Raw genomic sequence first — 18,882 nt, forward strand, 5'->3', positions numbered from 1 at the left:
TGAGCATCTTGTATCTACCCTGATGCTTAGCGCAGTGTTTGGTATGGAATAAGGGCTAACCAAATGGCAACTTTTTTTATTACTAGGGAACCAGGCTGAAATTAGAATGTGTGGTACCTCCAGTATAACAGTTTTTCAAAATTCAAACATTGAGGAGCAGTGTGGTCAAGTGGAAAGACCACGAGCCTGGGAGTCAGAGAACCTGGGTTCTAATCCTGGCTCTGCATCTTGCCTGTTGTGTGATCTGAGCAAGGCCCTTAATTACTCTGTGCCTCAGTTTCCTCATCTGTAAAATGGGCATTAAATACTTGTTCTCCCTTCTATTAAATCTGTGAGGCCCATGCCGGTCAGGAACTGTGTCCGACCTTATATCTGCCACAGTGCTTAGTATGGTGCTTGGCACATAGTGTTTGTTAAATATCAACATTATTATTATTATTGTTATTATTAATCATAAGATCAGTGGTAGACAAATGAATCATCTCATGTTCAGTCTCTGAGAGTAGAGATAATGACCAAATCAGTCCCAATCATTAATCCAGACATCCTAATTAATTAAACCTAATCCCAACCCAAGCCCTGATAAGATCCTTAGATAATTGAAATTTAAATTGTTCAGTTTGGGGAAACATCAATATGGGAAATTTGTTGACAATTAGACTTGAAGTACTTAGTTTTTAGGCGATTGGTCAACCCCTTTTCTGAAAATTCAACAACCCAAGTGGAGGGTGATTCACTAAGTGCCTGAAGCCCACCACTGGGGTGGGAAATTCAATTTGCCTGTTCCCATCTCTGCAGAATTGTTCTCTACTGCACACTATGGTAGGATGTTCTTGGCCAAGTTTTAAGCCTCAAAAAAGTGCTAGACAAATACCTGCTATTAGCATTTATAATTACAAGACCCCACAAATTAAACTAGAAAAAAATCCCTATAATTTTGAGTAGGAGAAAATACCTGTTGGGTCTTGGCAGAGCCACTCAGAGAAGGCAATATCAGGTTGCCATATTATGTAAAATAAAAGCAGTAGGAGAATAGGGTTAAATCAGCTTTTGTCGGCCCTAGGGTGGGGTGGAGATAAACAAATAGGTCATTTGGGAGAACTATAGATCTCATTCTGAGATTGCATTTCTTGTTTGCTACCCAGTATGAGAATCCAGGGTACAAAGTTAGCTCATTCCATTTTCTCTTCTTCCCACAGTTCTTTCAACAGGATCAAATGGTAAGTTTTATTTTACTACATTTGCCACTTTATAAAATTCCAGTTTGCTTTATAAATTTCCAAGGAACAGAAACCTGGTGCTTTGTGCTGAGCTTTTGACTCCCCGATAAATCAATCAGCAAGCCAAAACCTGTGCCTTCTAAATGCATTTGGGAACTCCTGGACAGTGGTAGCTGTGTACTGCCAAGCTGGCAGAGAACCAGGCCAGGTGTGCAGGGAGGCACTGTTCACACCCCTTAACTAAGCAGAAATTTGCCATTGCCGGAGGCAAATTGGTGGCCAGATGTTTCAAGCCCTGATATTAATTGTGTATAATTACACAAATCACTGATGAAGTACATCATGAATACCTTGCATGACCACAAAAGCTTAATTTACTTCTCTTTTGGCAAATGGATGATTTATCACCCTCAACACCGAGACCTCTAATGGGAAATATTTGTGACCGATAAGAGTGATTTCTGGACTTCTAAAGAAAATCAGTTTGGATACTGATCAGTGGTCTCTTGAATCTAATTCCAGTCCCAAGCTATTTTGGGGTTGCTTTTCTTCTGCTTTATTTTTTCCCCCTTTTTCTTAGAAAAGAGGATTGGTGCTTAAGGAACAGTTGTTTCAAGAAATTATTTTCTCTGAAATTGGCAATATAGATACAATTTTAATCTGAGATTCTGTTAATACATTTTGTTTCCCTTTTCAAAATAAAGGAAACCCATTCAACCAAATGTGGTGTCTAGCTTCCAGTAAGTTATAACCTCAGCACATCGTAGCTAGGCCAAAAGTTATATGTCTTTCCTTATGGTTTGGACCATAGGGTTTAAGAGCTCATAGTCTATAGTTAGAATACTAGAAGTTGTAAAAGGAAAAATCCCTCATTAAACCAGTTGTTTTTTTCCTGTTCCTTTGGGAGTAGAATACCTTAGGAGTATATCTCTGCCGGTACCTGTGGTAGTGGAAGATACAAGCAGCAGCAGCGAATATGGCTCGGTTTCACCCGACACAGACTTAAAGGTGGATCCCTTCTCTTTCAAATCAAGAGCCAAATCCTGTGGGGAAAAAGATGTGAAAGGGATCCGGACCCTCTTTCTGGGGTAAAGACCTGTCTTGATTTGACTTGAATGCTCAGGGTTGGGGAGGTGTATATGACGGCGGGGAGGGGCGAGGGGCTGTGCTGTGCTTCAAAGACTGTGCTTTCGTGGCTCTTTCTTTAAGTTGAAATTGTGACATGCAGTATATATATTGTTGTAGCATCCCAGATGAGAATTTTGAAGATCACAGTGCCCCACCCTCCCCCGAAGAAAAGGATTCTGGATTCTTTATGCTGAGGAAGGATAGTGAACGGAGAGCGACCCTGCATAGGATACTAACAGAAGACCAGGATAAGGTTGTGAGGAACTTACTGGAAACCTTGGCTCAGGTAAAATCTTTTGCATGTTATGTTAAATAAAGCAAATACCTTTGACCAGGTCAGAACTAAGATGTGTTGTAGAAGACAGACGACTGAAACCAAGACTTAAAGAAAGTGTTCATAATAAATAAAAATCCCAGAGAATACAACAATGCTACAAAAATGATACCTTTAGACATAACAAAAATCTATGAACAGTACTTACCAAGTTTCCCTCAAGAATGTCTGAATTCTAAATAATGGTTTGGACTAAGTAAAATTAACCCCAAAGCATCGGATTCTATATGCCTCTCCAGTTTTTCTTCTGTCAACTAAATTGATGCTTTGTTTTTCCTTTAGGAGGAAAGTGTATTCCCCCATTATAAGTTCAGTAATTACCTCCTAACAAAGAACTTTCTGGTTCTCACAAGTAACCATTAGTTGTTGGAATCCTAACAATAAGCTAAGAATAGAGACATTACAGTAACTAAGCACCAGGGCCTCCCTTTGTTATGAGCTATGGAGGTTCCCACTCACACCCCCACCCCCACCCCACCCCAGCCAGCTGATAAATCATCACTTAGATAGTAAAATCCAGAATTCAAGGAGGTGTGATTTACCTTTCAGTTCCACGGAACCATTTGCTGTGCCTTATAGACAATAAATAGACCTCACTTGTGGCCAGGAAGCTTTAAGGCCACTCCAAAAAGTGATGGATAATGGAGAAGAAAGTAAGAGTACATTGTTACATAATCAGCTAAATAAGCTGACTGTACTGTATATATGGTAGAGGGGGGAAAATGCCTTAAGTATAAGTTCCATATGGCAGAAGGAAGAGGGACCCAAAGCAACGTGCTTTTTTGTTAGGGAAACATAAATGGAGCCAGAAATTGTTGTTTGCTCCACTGAATACAGACAAACAGTTGATTTTTCTACCAAGATACGGTTCCAGTTTGTGAATCACCAAAAGGATTCTGAACCAATTCTCATGACTGGCAATGTCTGCTTCCATTTCTTGACCTCCAAGTATAATCAATCGGTGGTATTTATTGAATGCTTGCTGTGTGCTGAGCACTTTTCTAGATGCTTGGTAGAGTACAATATAATAGTATTGATAGACATGATCCTCAACCCATAGGGAGTCTAGCGGTAGAGACTTAAATTAATTTATTGAATTCAATTTATTAATAAATTGAATTAAATTAAATATGAGTACAATACAGTGCTCTGCACACAGTGAGTGCTCAATAAATATCATTTTTCCCTGCTCCCCTTTTCCATCCAATTTTATGCAAGTGATTACAATTGAGTCACACTTTATCCTACTGTTATGACTACTATTTGGTTAGCCCATAGCATTGTCCCTATATTCTTTTATCTCCTGCTGGCTAACTCTCAGACTACCATTAACATATGTCTCTTTCCTTATTGATTTCATTCACTGTTTTTCAGATTACCACAGTCCATTTATCAGATTAAATCATTTAGTTCATTTTTTGCTCTTACATTGAGCCCCTACATTCCTAAGCCATTCTGTAATGCCATTCTTAGTGCAGCCACTGGAATGTTGTTTGACCTCAGTTTAATCTCCCTGAACCTTAGTTTCCTCATCTGTAAAATTGGGATAATAGTATATGCCACTCCAAACCTTATAGGGATGTTTTTGAAGATTAAATTGAGATAACTGGCATCAAATGCTGTGGAAAAAGGAAAAAGCATGATATAATTTCAAAGCATTATTTTTACGATTGGTTACTTATTAGCATTCCAGAGCTGGTTTTTTTGTGGTAGTCCCTTGGATTTCTTCTTCAGGATCCATATTGAGATCTTTGTTCCTGTACCTCCTTTGTTCCTGTTACTCCCGGGGGAAGCAGGGTGGCTCAGCGGAAAGAGCCTGGGCTTCGGAGTCAGAGGTCATGGGTTCGACTCCCAGCTCTGCCACTTGTCAGCTGTGTGACTGTGGACAAGTCACTTAACTTCTCTGGGCCTCAGTGACCTCATCTGTAAAATGGGGATTAACTGTGAGCCTCACGTGGGACAACCTGATTACCCTGTATCTACCCCAGTGCTTAGAACAGTGCTCTGCACATAGTAAGCACTTAGCAAATACCAACATTATTATTACATTGTTGAACCCTGCCACTCACCGATAACGTTAGAGATGAAAATTCTTGTGGGCTAAATATACTTTCTTCAACAGGGAGCTGAAGAACTCAAACTGAAGTGGGAGCATATCACCACGCTGGTCACCAGCTTGAGAGAGTTTGTGAGATCCACTGATCGGAAAATCATAGCCACCACTTTGTCCAAGCTGAAACTGGAGTTAGACTTTGACAGCCATGGAATCAGTCAAGTTCAAGTGGTGCTGTTTGGATTTCAAGACGCTGTAAGTACTGAACCGTTTTTACTGTTTGTCTTAACCTCAGGCAGGAATCAGAAAAATAAGATGCAACATGAAACCTCAGTGGTTCACATACTTTTTAAAATTACAAACAAAAAGCTTCAGCTCCTACAACCTAGTTGATTCCTACTAGTGAGACAAGAGAGAGACGGGGAAGCTTGCCAGTATAAAAATTTGGAAAGCCTATTTTGTTTTCTTAGTGTGCTCTCAATTACATACTCTGGAAACCCAAGTTGGGGCAATTGAGGACTGGAAAGATAGCTGCTTTGCTTAACACCTGTCTTGTTATTTCTGGAATTTGTGTTCCTTGTTGCTAGAACTACATTAAACTTGGTCACCATGGAAAAAGGACTAAATTTACAAACATCGTCTACGACTGAACTTTGTACTCATGAAATCATGCAGTAAGGTCATTTGTTTTGAGTGTTTTTTGAGTGTTTTAGCGGCACCACAGTCTTTTCCCACGCAGTCTTATGTAGCAGTACCACCTGCTGGCCATTTGGAAAACAGAACTCCAGATTAAATGACCACGTAAAACATCACTTTTTGCGGAATTCCACTGACCTTCTTTCTATCGGTGGTGTTTATTGAATGCTTACTGTGCAGAGCACTGCGCTAAGTGCTTGGAAGAGTACAGTATAACAGAGCTGGAGTTAGGAGACATGACTTTCACATGGATCACCATCAAACAGGCAGCTTTGCATCTCTGAATTTTTTTGTTACAAGCCTTGTTTCTCCAACATGATACATTGGAAACCAGTATTATTTAAGCCTGGGGTAGAACCTACTGCTCTTATTCTTGGACGGCATTTCTTTGCCTGATGTTTTGCTCCACCATAATCCTCCAGCCATATTTAATTCCAAAAGGGGGACTATGTCCAGTATTAAATCCAAGCACCCCATTCTCCAAGAACCCAGTAAAGTTCTCTACCCACAATAAGTTTTTCATACTAATGAAAGTTATGATGTTGATGGTTAACTTTCTTGTCACACTTGCTTAGTCTTTGAAAATTGCATGACCAAGTTATATGGTGTAGTGGATAGAGCACGGGCCTGGGAGTCAGAAGGCCATGGGTTCTAATTCCGGCTCCACCACTTGTCTGCTCTGTGACCTTGGGCAAGTCACTTCACTTCTCTGTGTCTGTTACCTCATCTGTAAAATGCTGATTGAGACTGTGAGTCCCACAAGGGACAGGGGCTGTGTCCAACCCGATCTGCTTATATCATTCATTCATTCATTCAATAGTATTTATTGAGCGCTTACTATGTGCAGAGCACTGTACTAAGCGCTTGGGATGAACAAGTCGGCAACAGATAGAGACAGTCCCTGCCGTTTGACGGGCTTACAGTCTAATCGGGGGAGACGGACGGACAAGAACAATGGCACTAAACAGCGTCAAGGGGAAGAACATCTCATAAAAACAATGGCAACTAAATAGAATCAAGGCGATGTACAATTCATTAACAAAATAAATAGGGTAACGAAAATATATACAGTTGAGCGGACGGGTACAGTGCTGTGGGGATGGGAAGGGAGAGGTGGAGGAGCAGAGGGAAAAGGGGAAAATGAGGCTTTAGCTGCGGAGAGGTAAAGGGGGGATGGCAGAGGGAGTAGAGGGGGAAGAGGAGCTCAGTCTGGGAAGGCCTCTTGGAGGAGGTGATTTTTAAGTAAGGTTTTGAAGAGGGAAAGAGAATCAGTTTGGCGGAGGTGAGGAGGGAGGGCGTTCCGGGACCGCGGGAGGACGTGACCCAGGGGTCGACGGCGGGATAGGCGAGACCGAGGGACGGCGAGGAGGTGGGCGGCAGAGGAGTGGAGCGTGCGGGGTGGGCGGTGGAAAGAGAGAAGGGAGGAGAGGTAGGAAGGGGCAAGGTGATGGAGAGCCTTGAAGCCTAGAGTGAGGAGTTTTTGTTTGGAGCGGAGGTCGATAGGCAACCACTGGAGTTGTTTAAGAAGGGGAGTGACATGCCCAGATCGTTTCTGCGGGAAGATGAGCCAGGCAGCGGAGTGAAGAATAGACCGGAGCGGGGCGAGAGAGGAGGAAGGGAGGTCAGAGAGAAGGCTGACACGGTAGTCTAGCCGGGATATAACGAGAGCCCGTAATAGTAAGGTAGCCGTTTGGGTGGAGAGGAAAGGGCGGATCTTGGCGATATTGTAGAGGTGAAACCGGCAGGTCTTGGTAACGGATAGGATGTGTGGGGTGAACGAGAGGGACGAGTCAAGGATGACACCGAGATTGCGGGCCTGCGGGACGGGAAGGATGGTCGTGCCATCCACGGTGATGGAGAAGTCTGGGAGCGGACCGGGCTTGGGAGGGAAGATGAGGAGCTCAGTCTTGCTCATGTTGAGTTTTAGGTGGCGGGCCGACATCCAGGTGGAGACGTCCCGGAGGCAGGAGGAGATGCGAACCTGAAGGGAGGGGGAGAGGACAGGGGCGGAGATGTAGATCTGCGTGTAATCTGCGTAGAGCTGGTAGTCAAAGCCGTGAGAGCGGATGAGTTCACCGAGGGAGTGAGTGTAAATGGAGAACAGAAGAGGGCCGAGAACTGACCCTTGAGGAACTCCAACAGTTAAAGGATGGGAGGGGGAGGAGGCTCCAGCGAAGGAGACCGAGAATGACCGGCCAGAGAGGTAAGAGGAGAACCGGGAGAGGACAGAGTCCGTGAAGCCGAGGTGAGATAAGGTATGGAGGAGGAGGGGATGGTCGACGGTGTCAAAGGCAGCAGAGAGGTCAAGGAGGATCAGAATGGAGTAGGAGCCATTGGATTTGGCAAGAAGGAGGTCATGGGTGACCTTAGAGAGAGCAGTCTCGGTAGAGTGGAGGGGACGGAAGCCAGATTGGAGGGGGTCTAGGAGAGAATGGGAGTTAAGGAATTCTAGGCATCGATTGTAGACGACTCGTTCTAAGATTTTGGAAAGGAAGGGTAGTAGGGAGATAGGACGATAACTGGAGGGGGAAGTGGGGTCAAGAGCGGGTTTTTTTAGGATGGGAGCTTAATACAGTGCCTGGCACATAATAAGTGCTTAACAAAAACCATTATTTCCATCTTGACTGTCAGATAGAGAGTTGCTCTAGATTTGATTTAGGTTGTACAATCAATCAGTCACATTTATTGGGTGCTTACTGTGGTCCTGAGCACTCTACTAAGTTCTTGGGAGAGAACATTATAACATAGTTGGCAGGTATGTTCCCAGCCCACAAGGAGCTCACATTCTAGAGGGTACAGTGTTTGGTAACTGATTTGAGGCTAGAAGTTTGAGTTCCAGTCCTTCCATTTGCCTTTGACAGCATCATCAGCCATGCACTCTGCAAGGAACTGGACCAACTGTGATTAAAAAGACCCAATTCCTGTCTACAAAGAACTTAAAGCCTAACTAGACCCCACACATATGAGACAACAAAGAAATCAGAGATATATTAGAGTGGCAGTGTGGTCTAGTGGATAGAGCACAGGCCTAGGAGTAAGAAGGACCTGGGTTCTAATCCCGGCTCCTCCGCTTGTCTGCTGTGTGACCTTAGGCAAGTCACTTAACTTATCTGTGCCTCAGGTCCCTCATCTGTAAAATGGGGATTAAGACTGTGAACCCTATGTGGCAGAACAACTGTGTCCAACCTGGTTATCTTGTATCTACCCCAGTGCTTAGAACAGTGCCTGGCACATAGTAAGCACTTAACAAATACTACGCTATATACTGATGTGCTCTGTGGGGGCCAGGGATATAAGATGTTGATGTGTGTTCTCAGCCCCTCTCCCGTACAACCAAGTGAAGCATCCAGCTAGGGCCTCTGCTTGTGACATAAGACTGTCAGCTGCTGTAGTGGTCGTAGTACAGTGCACTAAATGCCCACACTAAATGCTCAAAAAATATCATTAATTGATTGGTCATTATGGGTGTGTCTTGGACTCTGAGTCCCAAGCAACATGAAATTCTTCTCCCCTAGCCATAGCACTCTGTTCATTTATGGCTGCATTTTGTGCACTTGCCTTGACTTTTATGCTGTTTTAGTGTTGTATTGTTTCATCATTCCTCTCCCTGCCTTATATTCGTAGACTGTGAAGCCCTTGAGGGCCTAGGATCTGCCCGATTCCCACCTGTGTTCTTTCCCAGCATTCAGTATAGTCCTCTGCACATCTTGTCTTGTCTTACGCTGTCGAGTCGTTTCCGACCCATAGCAACACCATGGGCACATCTCTCCTAGAATGCCCCGCTCTCCATCTGCAATAATTCTGGAAGCGGATCCATAGAGTTTTCTTGGTAAAAATGCGGAAGTGTTTTACCATTGCCTCCTTCTGCACAGTAAACTTGAGTCTCCACCTTCAGTTTTCTCCCCTGCCGCTTCTTCCTTAGCACGGGTGAGTTTTGACTTGTAGCAGATTGCCTTCCACTCACTAGCCACTGGCCAAGCTAGGAATCGAATGAGTCTGCCCCTGCTTGACTCTCCCTCCAGGAGCCGAGACTGGTAGAGTATTGGAAACTCTCCAGGTGCGACCCTGAGAGGGGATCTGCACATACTAAGCACTTAATAAATACTAGTAGTACTACTCCACTTTTTATGGGACTGTGAGGGGACTTACAAAAGAAGACAAAGCCCCTAGCCTCAAGAATTTTACAATCCAACGTCTTTCTCTTCCTCCTCAGTTCCAACTAGTGGCCTCAGCAGCTATCCCAGTGGCCAGGGGGCCCCCTTTATCTCAGCCAGGAGCTCCACAGGACAAGAAATGTCCTTCAACTTAGGGCAGCATGCCTGTTGGAGCCTTCCTCAGGCAGCGGGAAAATTGTCTCCCATTTTACAGCTTCCTGTTTCCAACCCTTCCTAGTACTCCTTGGTAAGGCTATTCAATCAGATTAATCAGTCTTACTGATTGAGTGCTTGGTGTGTGCTGGGCACTGTACTGAGCGCTTGGGAGAGCAAGTCTCTTCACTTCTCTGTGCCTCAGTTACCTCATCTGTAAAATGGGGATGAAGGCCATGAGCCCCACGAGGGATAACCTGATTACCTTGTTATCTAGTTCTTATCCAGTGCTAAGAACAGTGTTTGGCACACAGTAAGTGCTTAACAAATACCATAATTATTATTACAACACAACAGTAGTACAGACCCATTCCCTGCCCACAACAAGCTTGTAGTCTAGAGGGATCTTAGTCAATCAGTCGTATTTGTTGTGGGCTTAATGTGTGCAGAGCATTGTACTAAACAAATAGGAGAGCACAGTCTCCTGACTGTGTCTAACAGACACATTCCCTGCGCAAAGTGAGCTTACAGTCTAAAGAGACTGCCAGATGGCTTGTTTTGGACTGACTCTGATATTAAATAGATGAGTGCCTGATTCTTCTGAACAGAAGGTGCTTTCCTATGGACTATTTTTTCCTCCAGTTTACACAGAATAATAATGTTAATAATGTTGGTATTTGTTAAGCGCTTACTATGTGCAGAGCACTGTTCTAAGCGCTGGGGTAAACACAGGGGAATCAGGTTGTCCCACGTGGGGCTCACAGTCTTAATCCCCATTTTACAGATGAGGGACCTGAGGCACAGAGAAGTTAAGTGACTTGCCCACAGTCACACAGCTGACAAGTGGCAGAGCTGGGATTCGAACTCATGAGCCCTGACTCCAAAGCCCGTGCTGTTTCCACTGCGCCACGCTGCTTCTCTAATTCTTATTCACAGAATAACCTGGACCTGGTAGAACTCCAAGTCAGAGAGAGAAAGGGAGTGCAAAGGACACTATCAGAGCCTAAATATAAGGGAAATAAAATCTATAATATCTGGCCCTTTTCCAAGGGAAAGTGAGCAATTACAATATCTACCGAAGCATAGTGATCTTGACCTACCGCTCACCCCTGCAAGGAAGAGTCTTCTCCAGGGAGGGCATTGGTAAAGTCAAGCTTCCAGTGTAGGTCTCCTATAACTTTCTGCATAAATTTTCTCTGAGATCCACTAGTCAGTAAGTTCCTGTGGGCAGGGATCGTGCTTATCCACTCTGTTGTATTGTACTCTCCCAAGTACATAGTACAGTGCCCTGCACAAAGTAAGTACTCAGAGAGGGCCATTGATGGATGATTTGATTGATGCTCAAGGAGCGTAACACTTTTAGGTAGGTTAGGCATGGGTGAAGTGTTGTACTTAATTTATTGGCATATAGTTGTACCTCTCACACCAGTTTCTGAATTAGGGGATTTACAGGGGCCATACCCCTACCAGCTACCTGGACACAAGTGATAATAATAATAATAACCATGGTATTTATTAAACACTTACTATGCCAAGCACTATTGTAAGTGCTGGAGTAGATACAAGTAAATCAGGTTGGACACAGTCCCTTCCCACTTGGGGCTCACAAACTTAATCCCCATTCTACAAATGAGGTAACTGAGGCACAGAGAGGTGAAGTGACTTGTCCAATGCCACACAACAGACATGTGACAGAGCCAGGATTACAACCCACGTCCTTTGACTCCCAAGCCTGTGCACTTTCCCCTGGGCCACACTGCTCTTCCAAAGAGTCAGCTATCAGGCTTCTCCACAAGACTTAGGAGATCCACCCCTTGCTTTCCATCCAGATAGCCACCACACTGTTCCAGGCACTTCTCATATCATGGCTTGACTACTGCATCAGCCTTCTCACAGATCTCCCTGTCACCAGTCTCTCCCCTTTGCACTTCATACTTTGCTCTGCTGCCCAGATCATTTTTCTAAAATGACAGTCATTCCTAACTGGTTTTCTATCACTCAACTAACTCTCTCCCTGCTGCTTTTCCTTTTCTTTTCTTATGCAGCCCATATTAAACTCTCTTTGCTCCTCTCAAGCCAACCACTGTGCCTTCATCTCCTCTCTTCCACCCTAGCCTCTTGCTCAAACTCTCCCATGCCTGGAATTCCTTCCCCGCTTTATATCCTCCACAGCTCCTCCTCCACCTTCAAAGGACTTCAGAAATCACATCTCTCCTAAGAGAACATCCTTGATTAAGATCTAATCTTCCCACATAATGAAAGCAAAATAATAATAACAATAACAATAATAAACTCCTTGTTTTTTGTAGATTTGCTTTTATTGTTCTGAAGTCCTTTCACATCAATTGCCTCTTTCTCACAGCATCCTTGTGAAACAGAAATTGTTATCCCCATTTTACAAATGAAGTAACTGAGGCCCAGGAAGGTTAAGTGACTTGCCTGAGGTCACACAGCAGGCTGGGACAGAGGATTGAGTAGAACCAGATCTCTAGATTCCCCGATTTGTGCTCTTTCCATTGTACCATTTTGCCTTACCTCATAGCCTTTTCATGCTTCCTAAGAACTTAAGTACTCACAACCCCCACATGACATTTATGTACACAATTTACATGCTCTATTTCTGTCTCCTATCTGTAATTTACTTTAGTGTCCCTCTTCTCGGTTTTAATGTAAGCTCTTGGAGGGCAGGTATCTCCCAAGCGCTTAGTACAGTGTTCTGTACACAGTAGGAGCTCAATAAAAACCACTGTTGTATTGATTGATTTGTTGTTCTCTAGGATGGCTGAGTCTTCTGTGCGCTTGAATCTATGACCCTTGGTCATTTGATATTCACTCTACCTTAAGCCCCACAGCACTTCTGTACATATCCATAAATTTTAATTTGTAAATTTGTAAAATGATATTAGCATCTTTCTCTCCTTCTAGACTGTAAGCTTGTTGTGGGCAGGAAATGTGTCTACCAATTCTGTTGTATTGTACTCTCTGAAGCACTTAGTAAACAGTAAGCGCTCCATAAATACCATTGATGATGATGATGATGATGATGATGATGATGATGAACCACATCATTGGCATAGATTATTGGCATACAGTTGTACCTCTCACATCAGTTTCTGAGTTAGGGGATTTACAGGGGCCATACCCCTACCAGCTACCTGGACACAAGTGATAATAATAATAATAACCATAGTATTTGTTAAGCACTTACTATATGCCAAGCACTAGTCTAAGTGCTGAAGTAAATACAAGTAAATCAGGTTGGATACAGTCCCTCCACGGACTTGTGGTTAACCAAATATTTTGATTAATCAGCACCTTCCATTCCTCCAGCATTCCTCAACATTCTCCTAACATTTCATTCATTCATTCAATCATATTTATTGAGGGTTTACTGTGTTCAGAACATTGTACTACGTGCTTGGGAGAGTACAATATAACAATAAACTGACACATTCCCTGCCCATTCCCTGCCCACAACAAGCTTACAGTCTAGAGGGGGGAGACAGACATTAATATAAATAAATAAATGATAGATATGTATGTAAGTGCTGTGGGGCTGGTCCCCAGTAGACCAGAAACCTAAGTCCTTAATGTAGGTAGTATGCATTAGAATGATAGCAGATGTTTATGGAAATAACCTTTACCACTAAAAGGGGACAAAGTATCCTGTAGCCTTTTTCTTCCGCACCCTGCTGCCCACAGTCACCATTTATAACAAGGAAATCCACATTTTCAAAGAGAACAGAGGCAGCTTCCAGCCTCAGGGCCTAGGGAAGTAGGAAGGATCAGTGAACACGTATACGTTCATACTCAGCATCGATCACCTGTACCCTCAACTCCACCACAGCCTTCCAGTGAAGCAGTACATGTTCCATTGTCCACTAGGCTGTGCTGGAGAACAGTCTGTAATGAAAAGCTGCAGACTCCTGCTTCCAAAATTATTCCTTACATTCCTTTTTTTAAAAAAATTGTTTTGAGTTTTCCTCTTTCACTTCTTCCACAGCCCTCGACAGACAATACAGATAACATTTTCTTCAACTGTGCAATAAAGTTTCAAAGTTCTGATCCCCCTCCCATTTCAAATGTCTCCCCTGCTCTGTTTGAATGGGGGGACCACAATTTCCTTGTTTTATTTCTTCAGGAAGAAAAGGAACTTATTGATAAATAAAAACAATAATTGTTTTCTACGGAGAAGAACCGTATTGAACATCGAATAGCCCAGCTGGTATGTTTGTAATTTAGCAAAAGAAAAGCTCTAAATGTCATTCTCTTTCTCCAGGTCAATAAAGTCCTCCGGAACCATAACATCAAACCACACTGGATGTTTGCCTTGGACAGTATCATTCGAAAGGCTGTGCAGACAGCAATTACCATTCTGGTTCCAGGTTAGGCACATTTTATTACTCTGCAAATATTAGTGTTGACGACTTTAGAGATTGTCGATTTGGGATTCCTAATGGCTCATTCGTGTTTTTAACTCCTCACTGGCCTTCTTTTCGTTGATGACGACCAGTATTTGCTGAACATCATTTGTGTTCGTAGGATCTTTTCTTTATAGAAGCCTATTCACGTGATGCTAGGACCTGTCTGTCCTATCCCACCGAGGACCTCTGATGGGAGGAGAAAGAACAGCTGGCAAACTAGATAGAAGAACTGAGGCAATATTTACAAGGACCCAGCGAGCTTAAAAGTAAATATTTAAAAGGTCCAAGCAAATGAGTAAGCAGAGTCCTCTCATGTTCCTTAGTAAAGTGGTTTACCAAAGGGGGCTTGGTCAGAGTGCCACTGAGTGTTCTTTGAAGTAGTACTGGTCTCAATGGTTCTGGTTGAAAATTGCTGTATTGCATCAGACAGTATAGGCTGTGAAAGTTTCTGGTGACATGGAGGTGGATGGGCAATCGCTGAAAGTTCTTGAGGAGTGGGGAAGCATGAACTGGATGGTGTCATAAAAAAATTATCCAGGCAGCAGAGTGAAGTAAGGACTGGAGTGGGGAGAGACCGGAGGCAGGGAGGTCTGGAAGGAGGCTGATGCGATAATCAAGGCAGACTAAATGCTTGGATTATCATGGTAGCAGTTTGGGTGGAGAGAAAAGGGAGGACTGTACTGATGTTATGAAGGTTGAACCAACAGGATTTGGTGACAGACTGAATATCAGAGTTGAGTGAGAGAGATAATAGTTGAGGATAACATCAAGGTCATGGGCTCGTGAGACAGGGAGAATGGTGGTGCTGTCTAAGGTGGTGGGAAAGTCAGGGGGAGGACAGAGTTTGGATGAGAAGGTAAGGAGCTCTGTTTTGGGCATCCAACTAAAGACATCCTGAAGACAGGAGGTAATGCAAGACTGCAGAGAAGGAGAAAAAACAGGGATGGAGATGTATAGATTTGGAAGTCATCCACATAGAGATGATAATTGATATAAATGAGGTCTCCTAGGGAATGGGTGTAAATAGAGAATAGAAGATGACCCAGAACTGAGCCTTGAGGGACTCCCTCAGTTGAAGGGTGGGAGACAGAGGAGGAGCCTGTGAAAGAGACTGAGAATGAGCGGCCAGGGAGATAGGAGGAGACAGGAGTGAAGCCAAGGTTGGATAATGTTTCCAGGAGATGGAAATGGTTCACACTGTTCAGGGCAGCTGAAAGGTCAAGGAGGTTTAGAATGGAGTAGAGGCTGTTGATTTGGGAAGAAGATGATCATTAGTGACCTTTGAGAGGGCACTTTCTGTCAAGTAAAGGGGGTGGAAGCCAGATTGGAGAGGAAGCGACAGCGGGCAGAGACAACTCGCTCAAGGAGTTTGGATAAGAATGGTAGGAGGGAGAAGGGATGATAACTGGAGGGAGCCATGGGGTCAAGGGAAGGTTTTTTTTTTAGGATAGGAAAGACGTGAGCATGCTTGTGGGGAAAAGCCTGAAGAGTGGATAGTTGAAGATGGTTTTCTGGGCGGGAGCAAGCGCTTGGGTAGGTGCGAAGGGATGGGGTCAGAGGCGCAGATGGAGGGGGTGGATTTTGAGAGGAGACAGGAGACTGCCTCTTGAGATACTCCTGGGAAAGATGGGAGAGTTAGAAAGAGTGGAAGGAGGGAACCCAGCTCTCACAAATACCACTATTATTGTTCTTGTTACTATTATTATTAGGAGATTCGATCTTCCTTCTCTGCCAAATTTATTCTGGCCATCCAGCACATGTTTAGTCAGGGAGCCATCTTCTTGAAGGCATGGAAGGGAGTGAAGGGAGGAGAATAGGTTTCATGTTGGTGTTTGGGAAAGATCTTTTAAATGTTAATAGAAGGCATTTACTATGTTGTTTTTAGTTTTATTATTGTCTAAGAGTAAACTGGAATTCCACTCGAAAAAAGGACATTAATTGAGTGGGTTGATTTGTAAGAATAGAGGAAGAAGAATCATGGCTTAGTGGAAAGATCACGGGCCTGGGAGTCAGAAGGACCTGAATTCTAATCCCAGATCCACCATATGTCTGCTGTAAGACCTTGGGCAAGTCACTCACCTTCTCAGGGCCTCAGTTCCCTTATCTGTAAAATGGGATTAAGACTGTGAGCTTTATCCAGGACATGGACTATGTCCAACCTGATTAGCTTGTATCTACCCCACTGCTTAGTACAGTGTCTGTACATAGTAAGTGCACATAATAAGCATATAAACCCATACTATAAAAAAGGTGTTTTTGGCCTTTTCTAGATTTTGCCTGCAGGATTTACTGAAAATACCCCCGAGTTAAGCCACAAATACTTTCTAAATATGGAATGTTACTTATAATGCCAATTTTTCCCTTTGATCATTCTTTTTCCCCAAATGCCAGCTCTTCAGGAACCTCTTTATCCTGTGTGGATGGTCTAATCAGGAATTGGAATCATCATTTGTCTGATGTGCATATTTATGTTAATACTTTGGTTACCACTCTCTTTATAGAACTGAGGCCACATTTTAGCCTGGCATCTGAGAGTGATACAGCTGACCAGGAAGATCTCGAAGTTGATGATGACAATGAGGAGCAATCTCAGAATCAAACAAGCCAACGACCTCCTGCTATAACAGAAGATGCTGTGGCCACCTCAGGGGTGAGCACGCTCAGTTCAACTGTCTCCCATGATTCCCAGAATACGCACAGATCGCTAAATGTGCAGCTGGGGAGGATGAAAATACAGACCAATAAGTGAGTATTAATTTGTTTTTAATAAACCCCAATGGCCTCCCCATCACCCTGTTTTAATATGGTCATTGAAATTCCAAAAGGATTTTCTGGACTGTGAGCTCGTTGTGGGCAGGGAACGTGTCTACCGACTCCGTTAGGTTATACTGTCCCAAGTGCTTAATGCAGTGCTCTACACACAGCAAGTAATCATTAAATGGATTGAAAATGTATTAGAGTATATTGTAATAATAATGGTACTTGTGAAGTACTTACTGTGTGCCAAGAACTGTACTAAGTGCTGGGACCGATTCAAGATAGTTTGGTTGGACGCGATCCCCATAACATGTGGAGATCACGCCTAAGTAGGAGGGAACACGATTTAGTCTCCATTTTACAGGCGAAGAAACTGTCTCACAAAGAGGTTAAGTGACCTGCCCAAGGTCACTCAGTAGACAAGTGGCAGAGTCAGTATTAGAACCCAGGTATTCTGACTGCCAGGCCCGTGCACTTTCCACGAGGACACGCTGCTTGTATACTCCCAAGCACTTAGTACACAATACCATGGATTACTCGTTTGATTCATTCTTCTCATTTAAACGTGATTTCCATTGATTCATTCTCATTTAAATGTGATAGTCAGGCAATCGTATTTATTGAGCGCTTACTGGATACAGCATTCTTTTATTGCAAATAACTAGTTTTAAAGTTGACTCATTTGCTTCGATGAAATTCTCCTTTCCACCTCTCTTGCCTCAGCCTGTGGTCCTAAACTTTATTCCTTGATGCATTATTTCCAGAAAAATTCAATTGTAACAATGTGGAGAGCTGAGTAAGCAGAGAAACAGCAGCTTGTTCTGTCCCACAGATAGTAAATTGAAAGAACAGAAGCTTCAAATTCTGGAAAATTAATGGTGTGAAGTAGAGATTTCTTTTGACAGAGGAAAATATCTACAGTGGTTTTGCTGTTTCTTCATCTCTCAAGGATTGTGACTTGCTGTTACGAGAAGCAACATGGCATAGTGGATAGAGCACGGGCCTAGGAGTCAGAAAGTCATGAGGTGCCCTGCCACCTGTCTGCCGGGTGACCTTGGGCAAGTCACTTCACCTCTCTGTGCCTCAGTTACCTGATCTGTAAAATGGGGATTGAGGCTGTGAGCCCCACATGGGATAAGGGACTGTGTCCAACCCACTTCGCCTGTATCCACCCGAGCGTACAGTACAGTGCCTGGCACGTAGTAAGGATTTAACAGATTCTACTCATTATTACCGCAGTTCAGATGACATGCCATTTATTGCGCATAGATTTGTCTCTGTAAGGATTTTGACCAAATTCTGGATTCCTCACACCAGGCTATTAGCATTTCTTTGTCCTTCCTGGTTTGTGGCTGCTGGTTTGGTCCAAGGGCCATGTTCCTTCATAATTTATAACTTCCTGTACTCAGTTTGCTCTCTGGACAGTTGATTTTATGATGGGCTGGGCAGTTAATTTTTTTTCTCTTAGTGAAGTCTTTTTAAAACCTACATTTTGTAGAACAGAGGATCAGATTTTACTATCCAGTTTTATGTGGCAAGCCAAACATGACTGTCCTGCCTCAATACTATTCAGAAATCATTTTCATTTTTACTTTTTCTTGGGATATGTGCAAAGCCTACTTTCCAGTTATTGTTGCATTTCTAAAACTAGTCTGAAACAACATGAAGCTCATGTTTTATTCAGACCTGGCTCATTTGTTGCCATAATTGAATGCAAATTGATCTAGCTCTCATACTAGAATGAAAAATGTACTATAATCAAGGCGGACAGTTAAAAGTTACTTTAAGCTTCATTAGGATAAGCAGTGTGCTGCTTAACCTTTTGAAGGCAGGAAAAAACAGGTTCGTGTTCACTGTGTGTTTTTTAATAATAATAATAATAATAAGAATAATAATGTTGCTATTTGTTAAGCGCTTACTATGTGCAGAGCACTGTTCTATGCGCTGGGGTAGACATAGGGGA

The 18,882-nt window shown here is 43.2% G+C and overlaps 1 protein-coding gene and 1 non-coding gene across 2 annotated transcripts in view; one reads left to right on the forward strand and one right to left on the reverse strand.

Moving 5' to 3' along the window:
* Positions 1-18,882, forward strand: part of MAP3K5 (mitogen-activated protein kinase kinase kinase 5) — a 208,609-nt gene that overhangs the window by 184,776 nt on the left and 4,951 nt on the right. The window contains exons 21-26 of the mRNA XM_029083415.2: positions 1,200-1,220; positions 2,131-2,308; positions 2,466-2,634; positions 4,805-4,990; positions 14,018-14,123; positions 16,664-16,907. Of these exons, the coding sequence (XP_028939248.1) occupies positions 1,200-1,220; positions 2,131-2,308; positions 2,466-2,634; positions 4,805-4,990; positions 14,018-14,123; positions 16,664-16,907 (904 nt within the window). The remainder of the gene's footprint in view (positions 1-1,199; positions 1,221-2,130; positions 2,309-2,465; positions 2,635-4,804; positions 4,991-14,017; positions 14,124-16,663; positions 16,908-18,882) is intronic.
* On the reverse strand, positions 9,369-9,506 carry LOC114809650. The gene has a single exon (XR_003757426.1). It is a non-coding gene; the product is annotated as a small nucleolar RNA SNORA7 (small nucleolar RNA).

Source organism: Ornithorhynchus anatinus, chromosome 2 (assembly GCF_004115215.2).
Source record: "Ornithorhynchus anatinus isolate Pmale09 chromosome 2, mOrnAna1.pri.v4, whole genome shotgun sequence".
Classification (NCBI taxonomy): Eukaryota; Metazoa; Chordata; class Mammalia; order Monotremata; family Ornithorhynchidae; genus Ornithorhynchus; species Ornithorhynchus anatinus.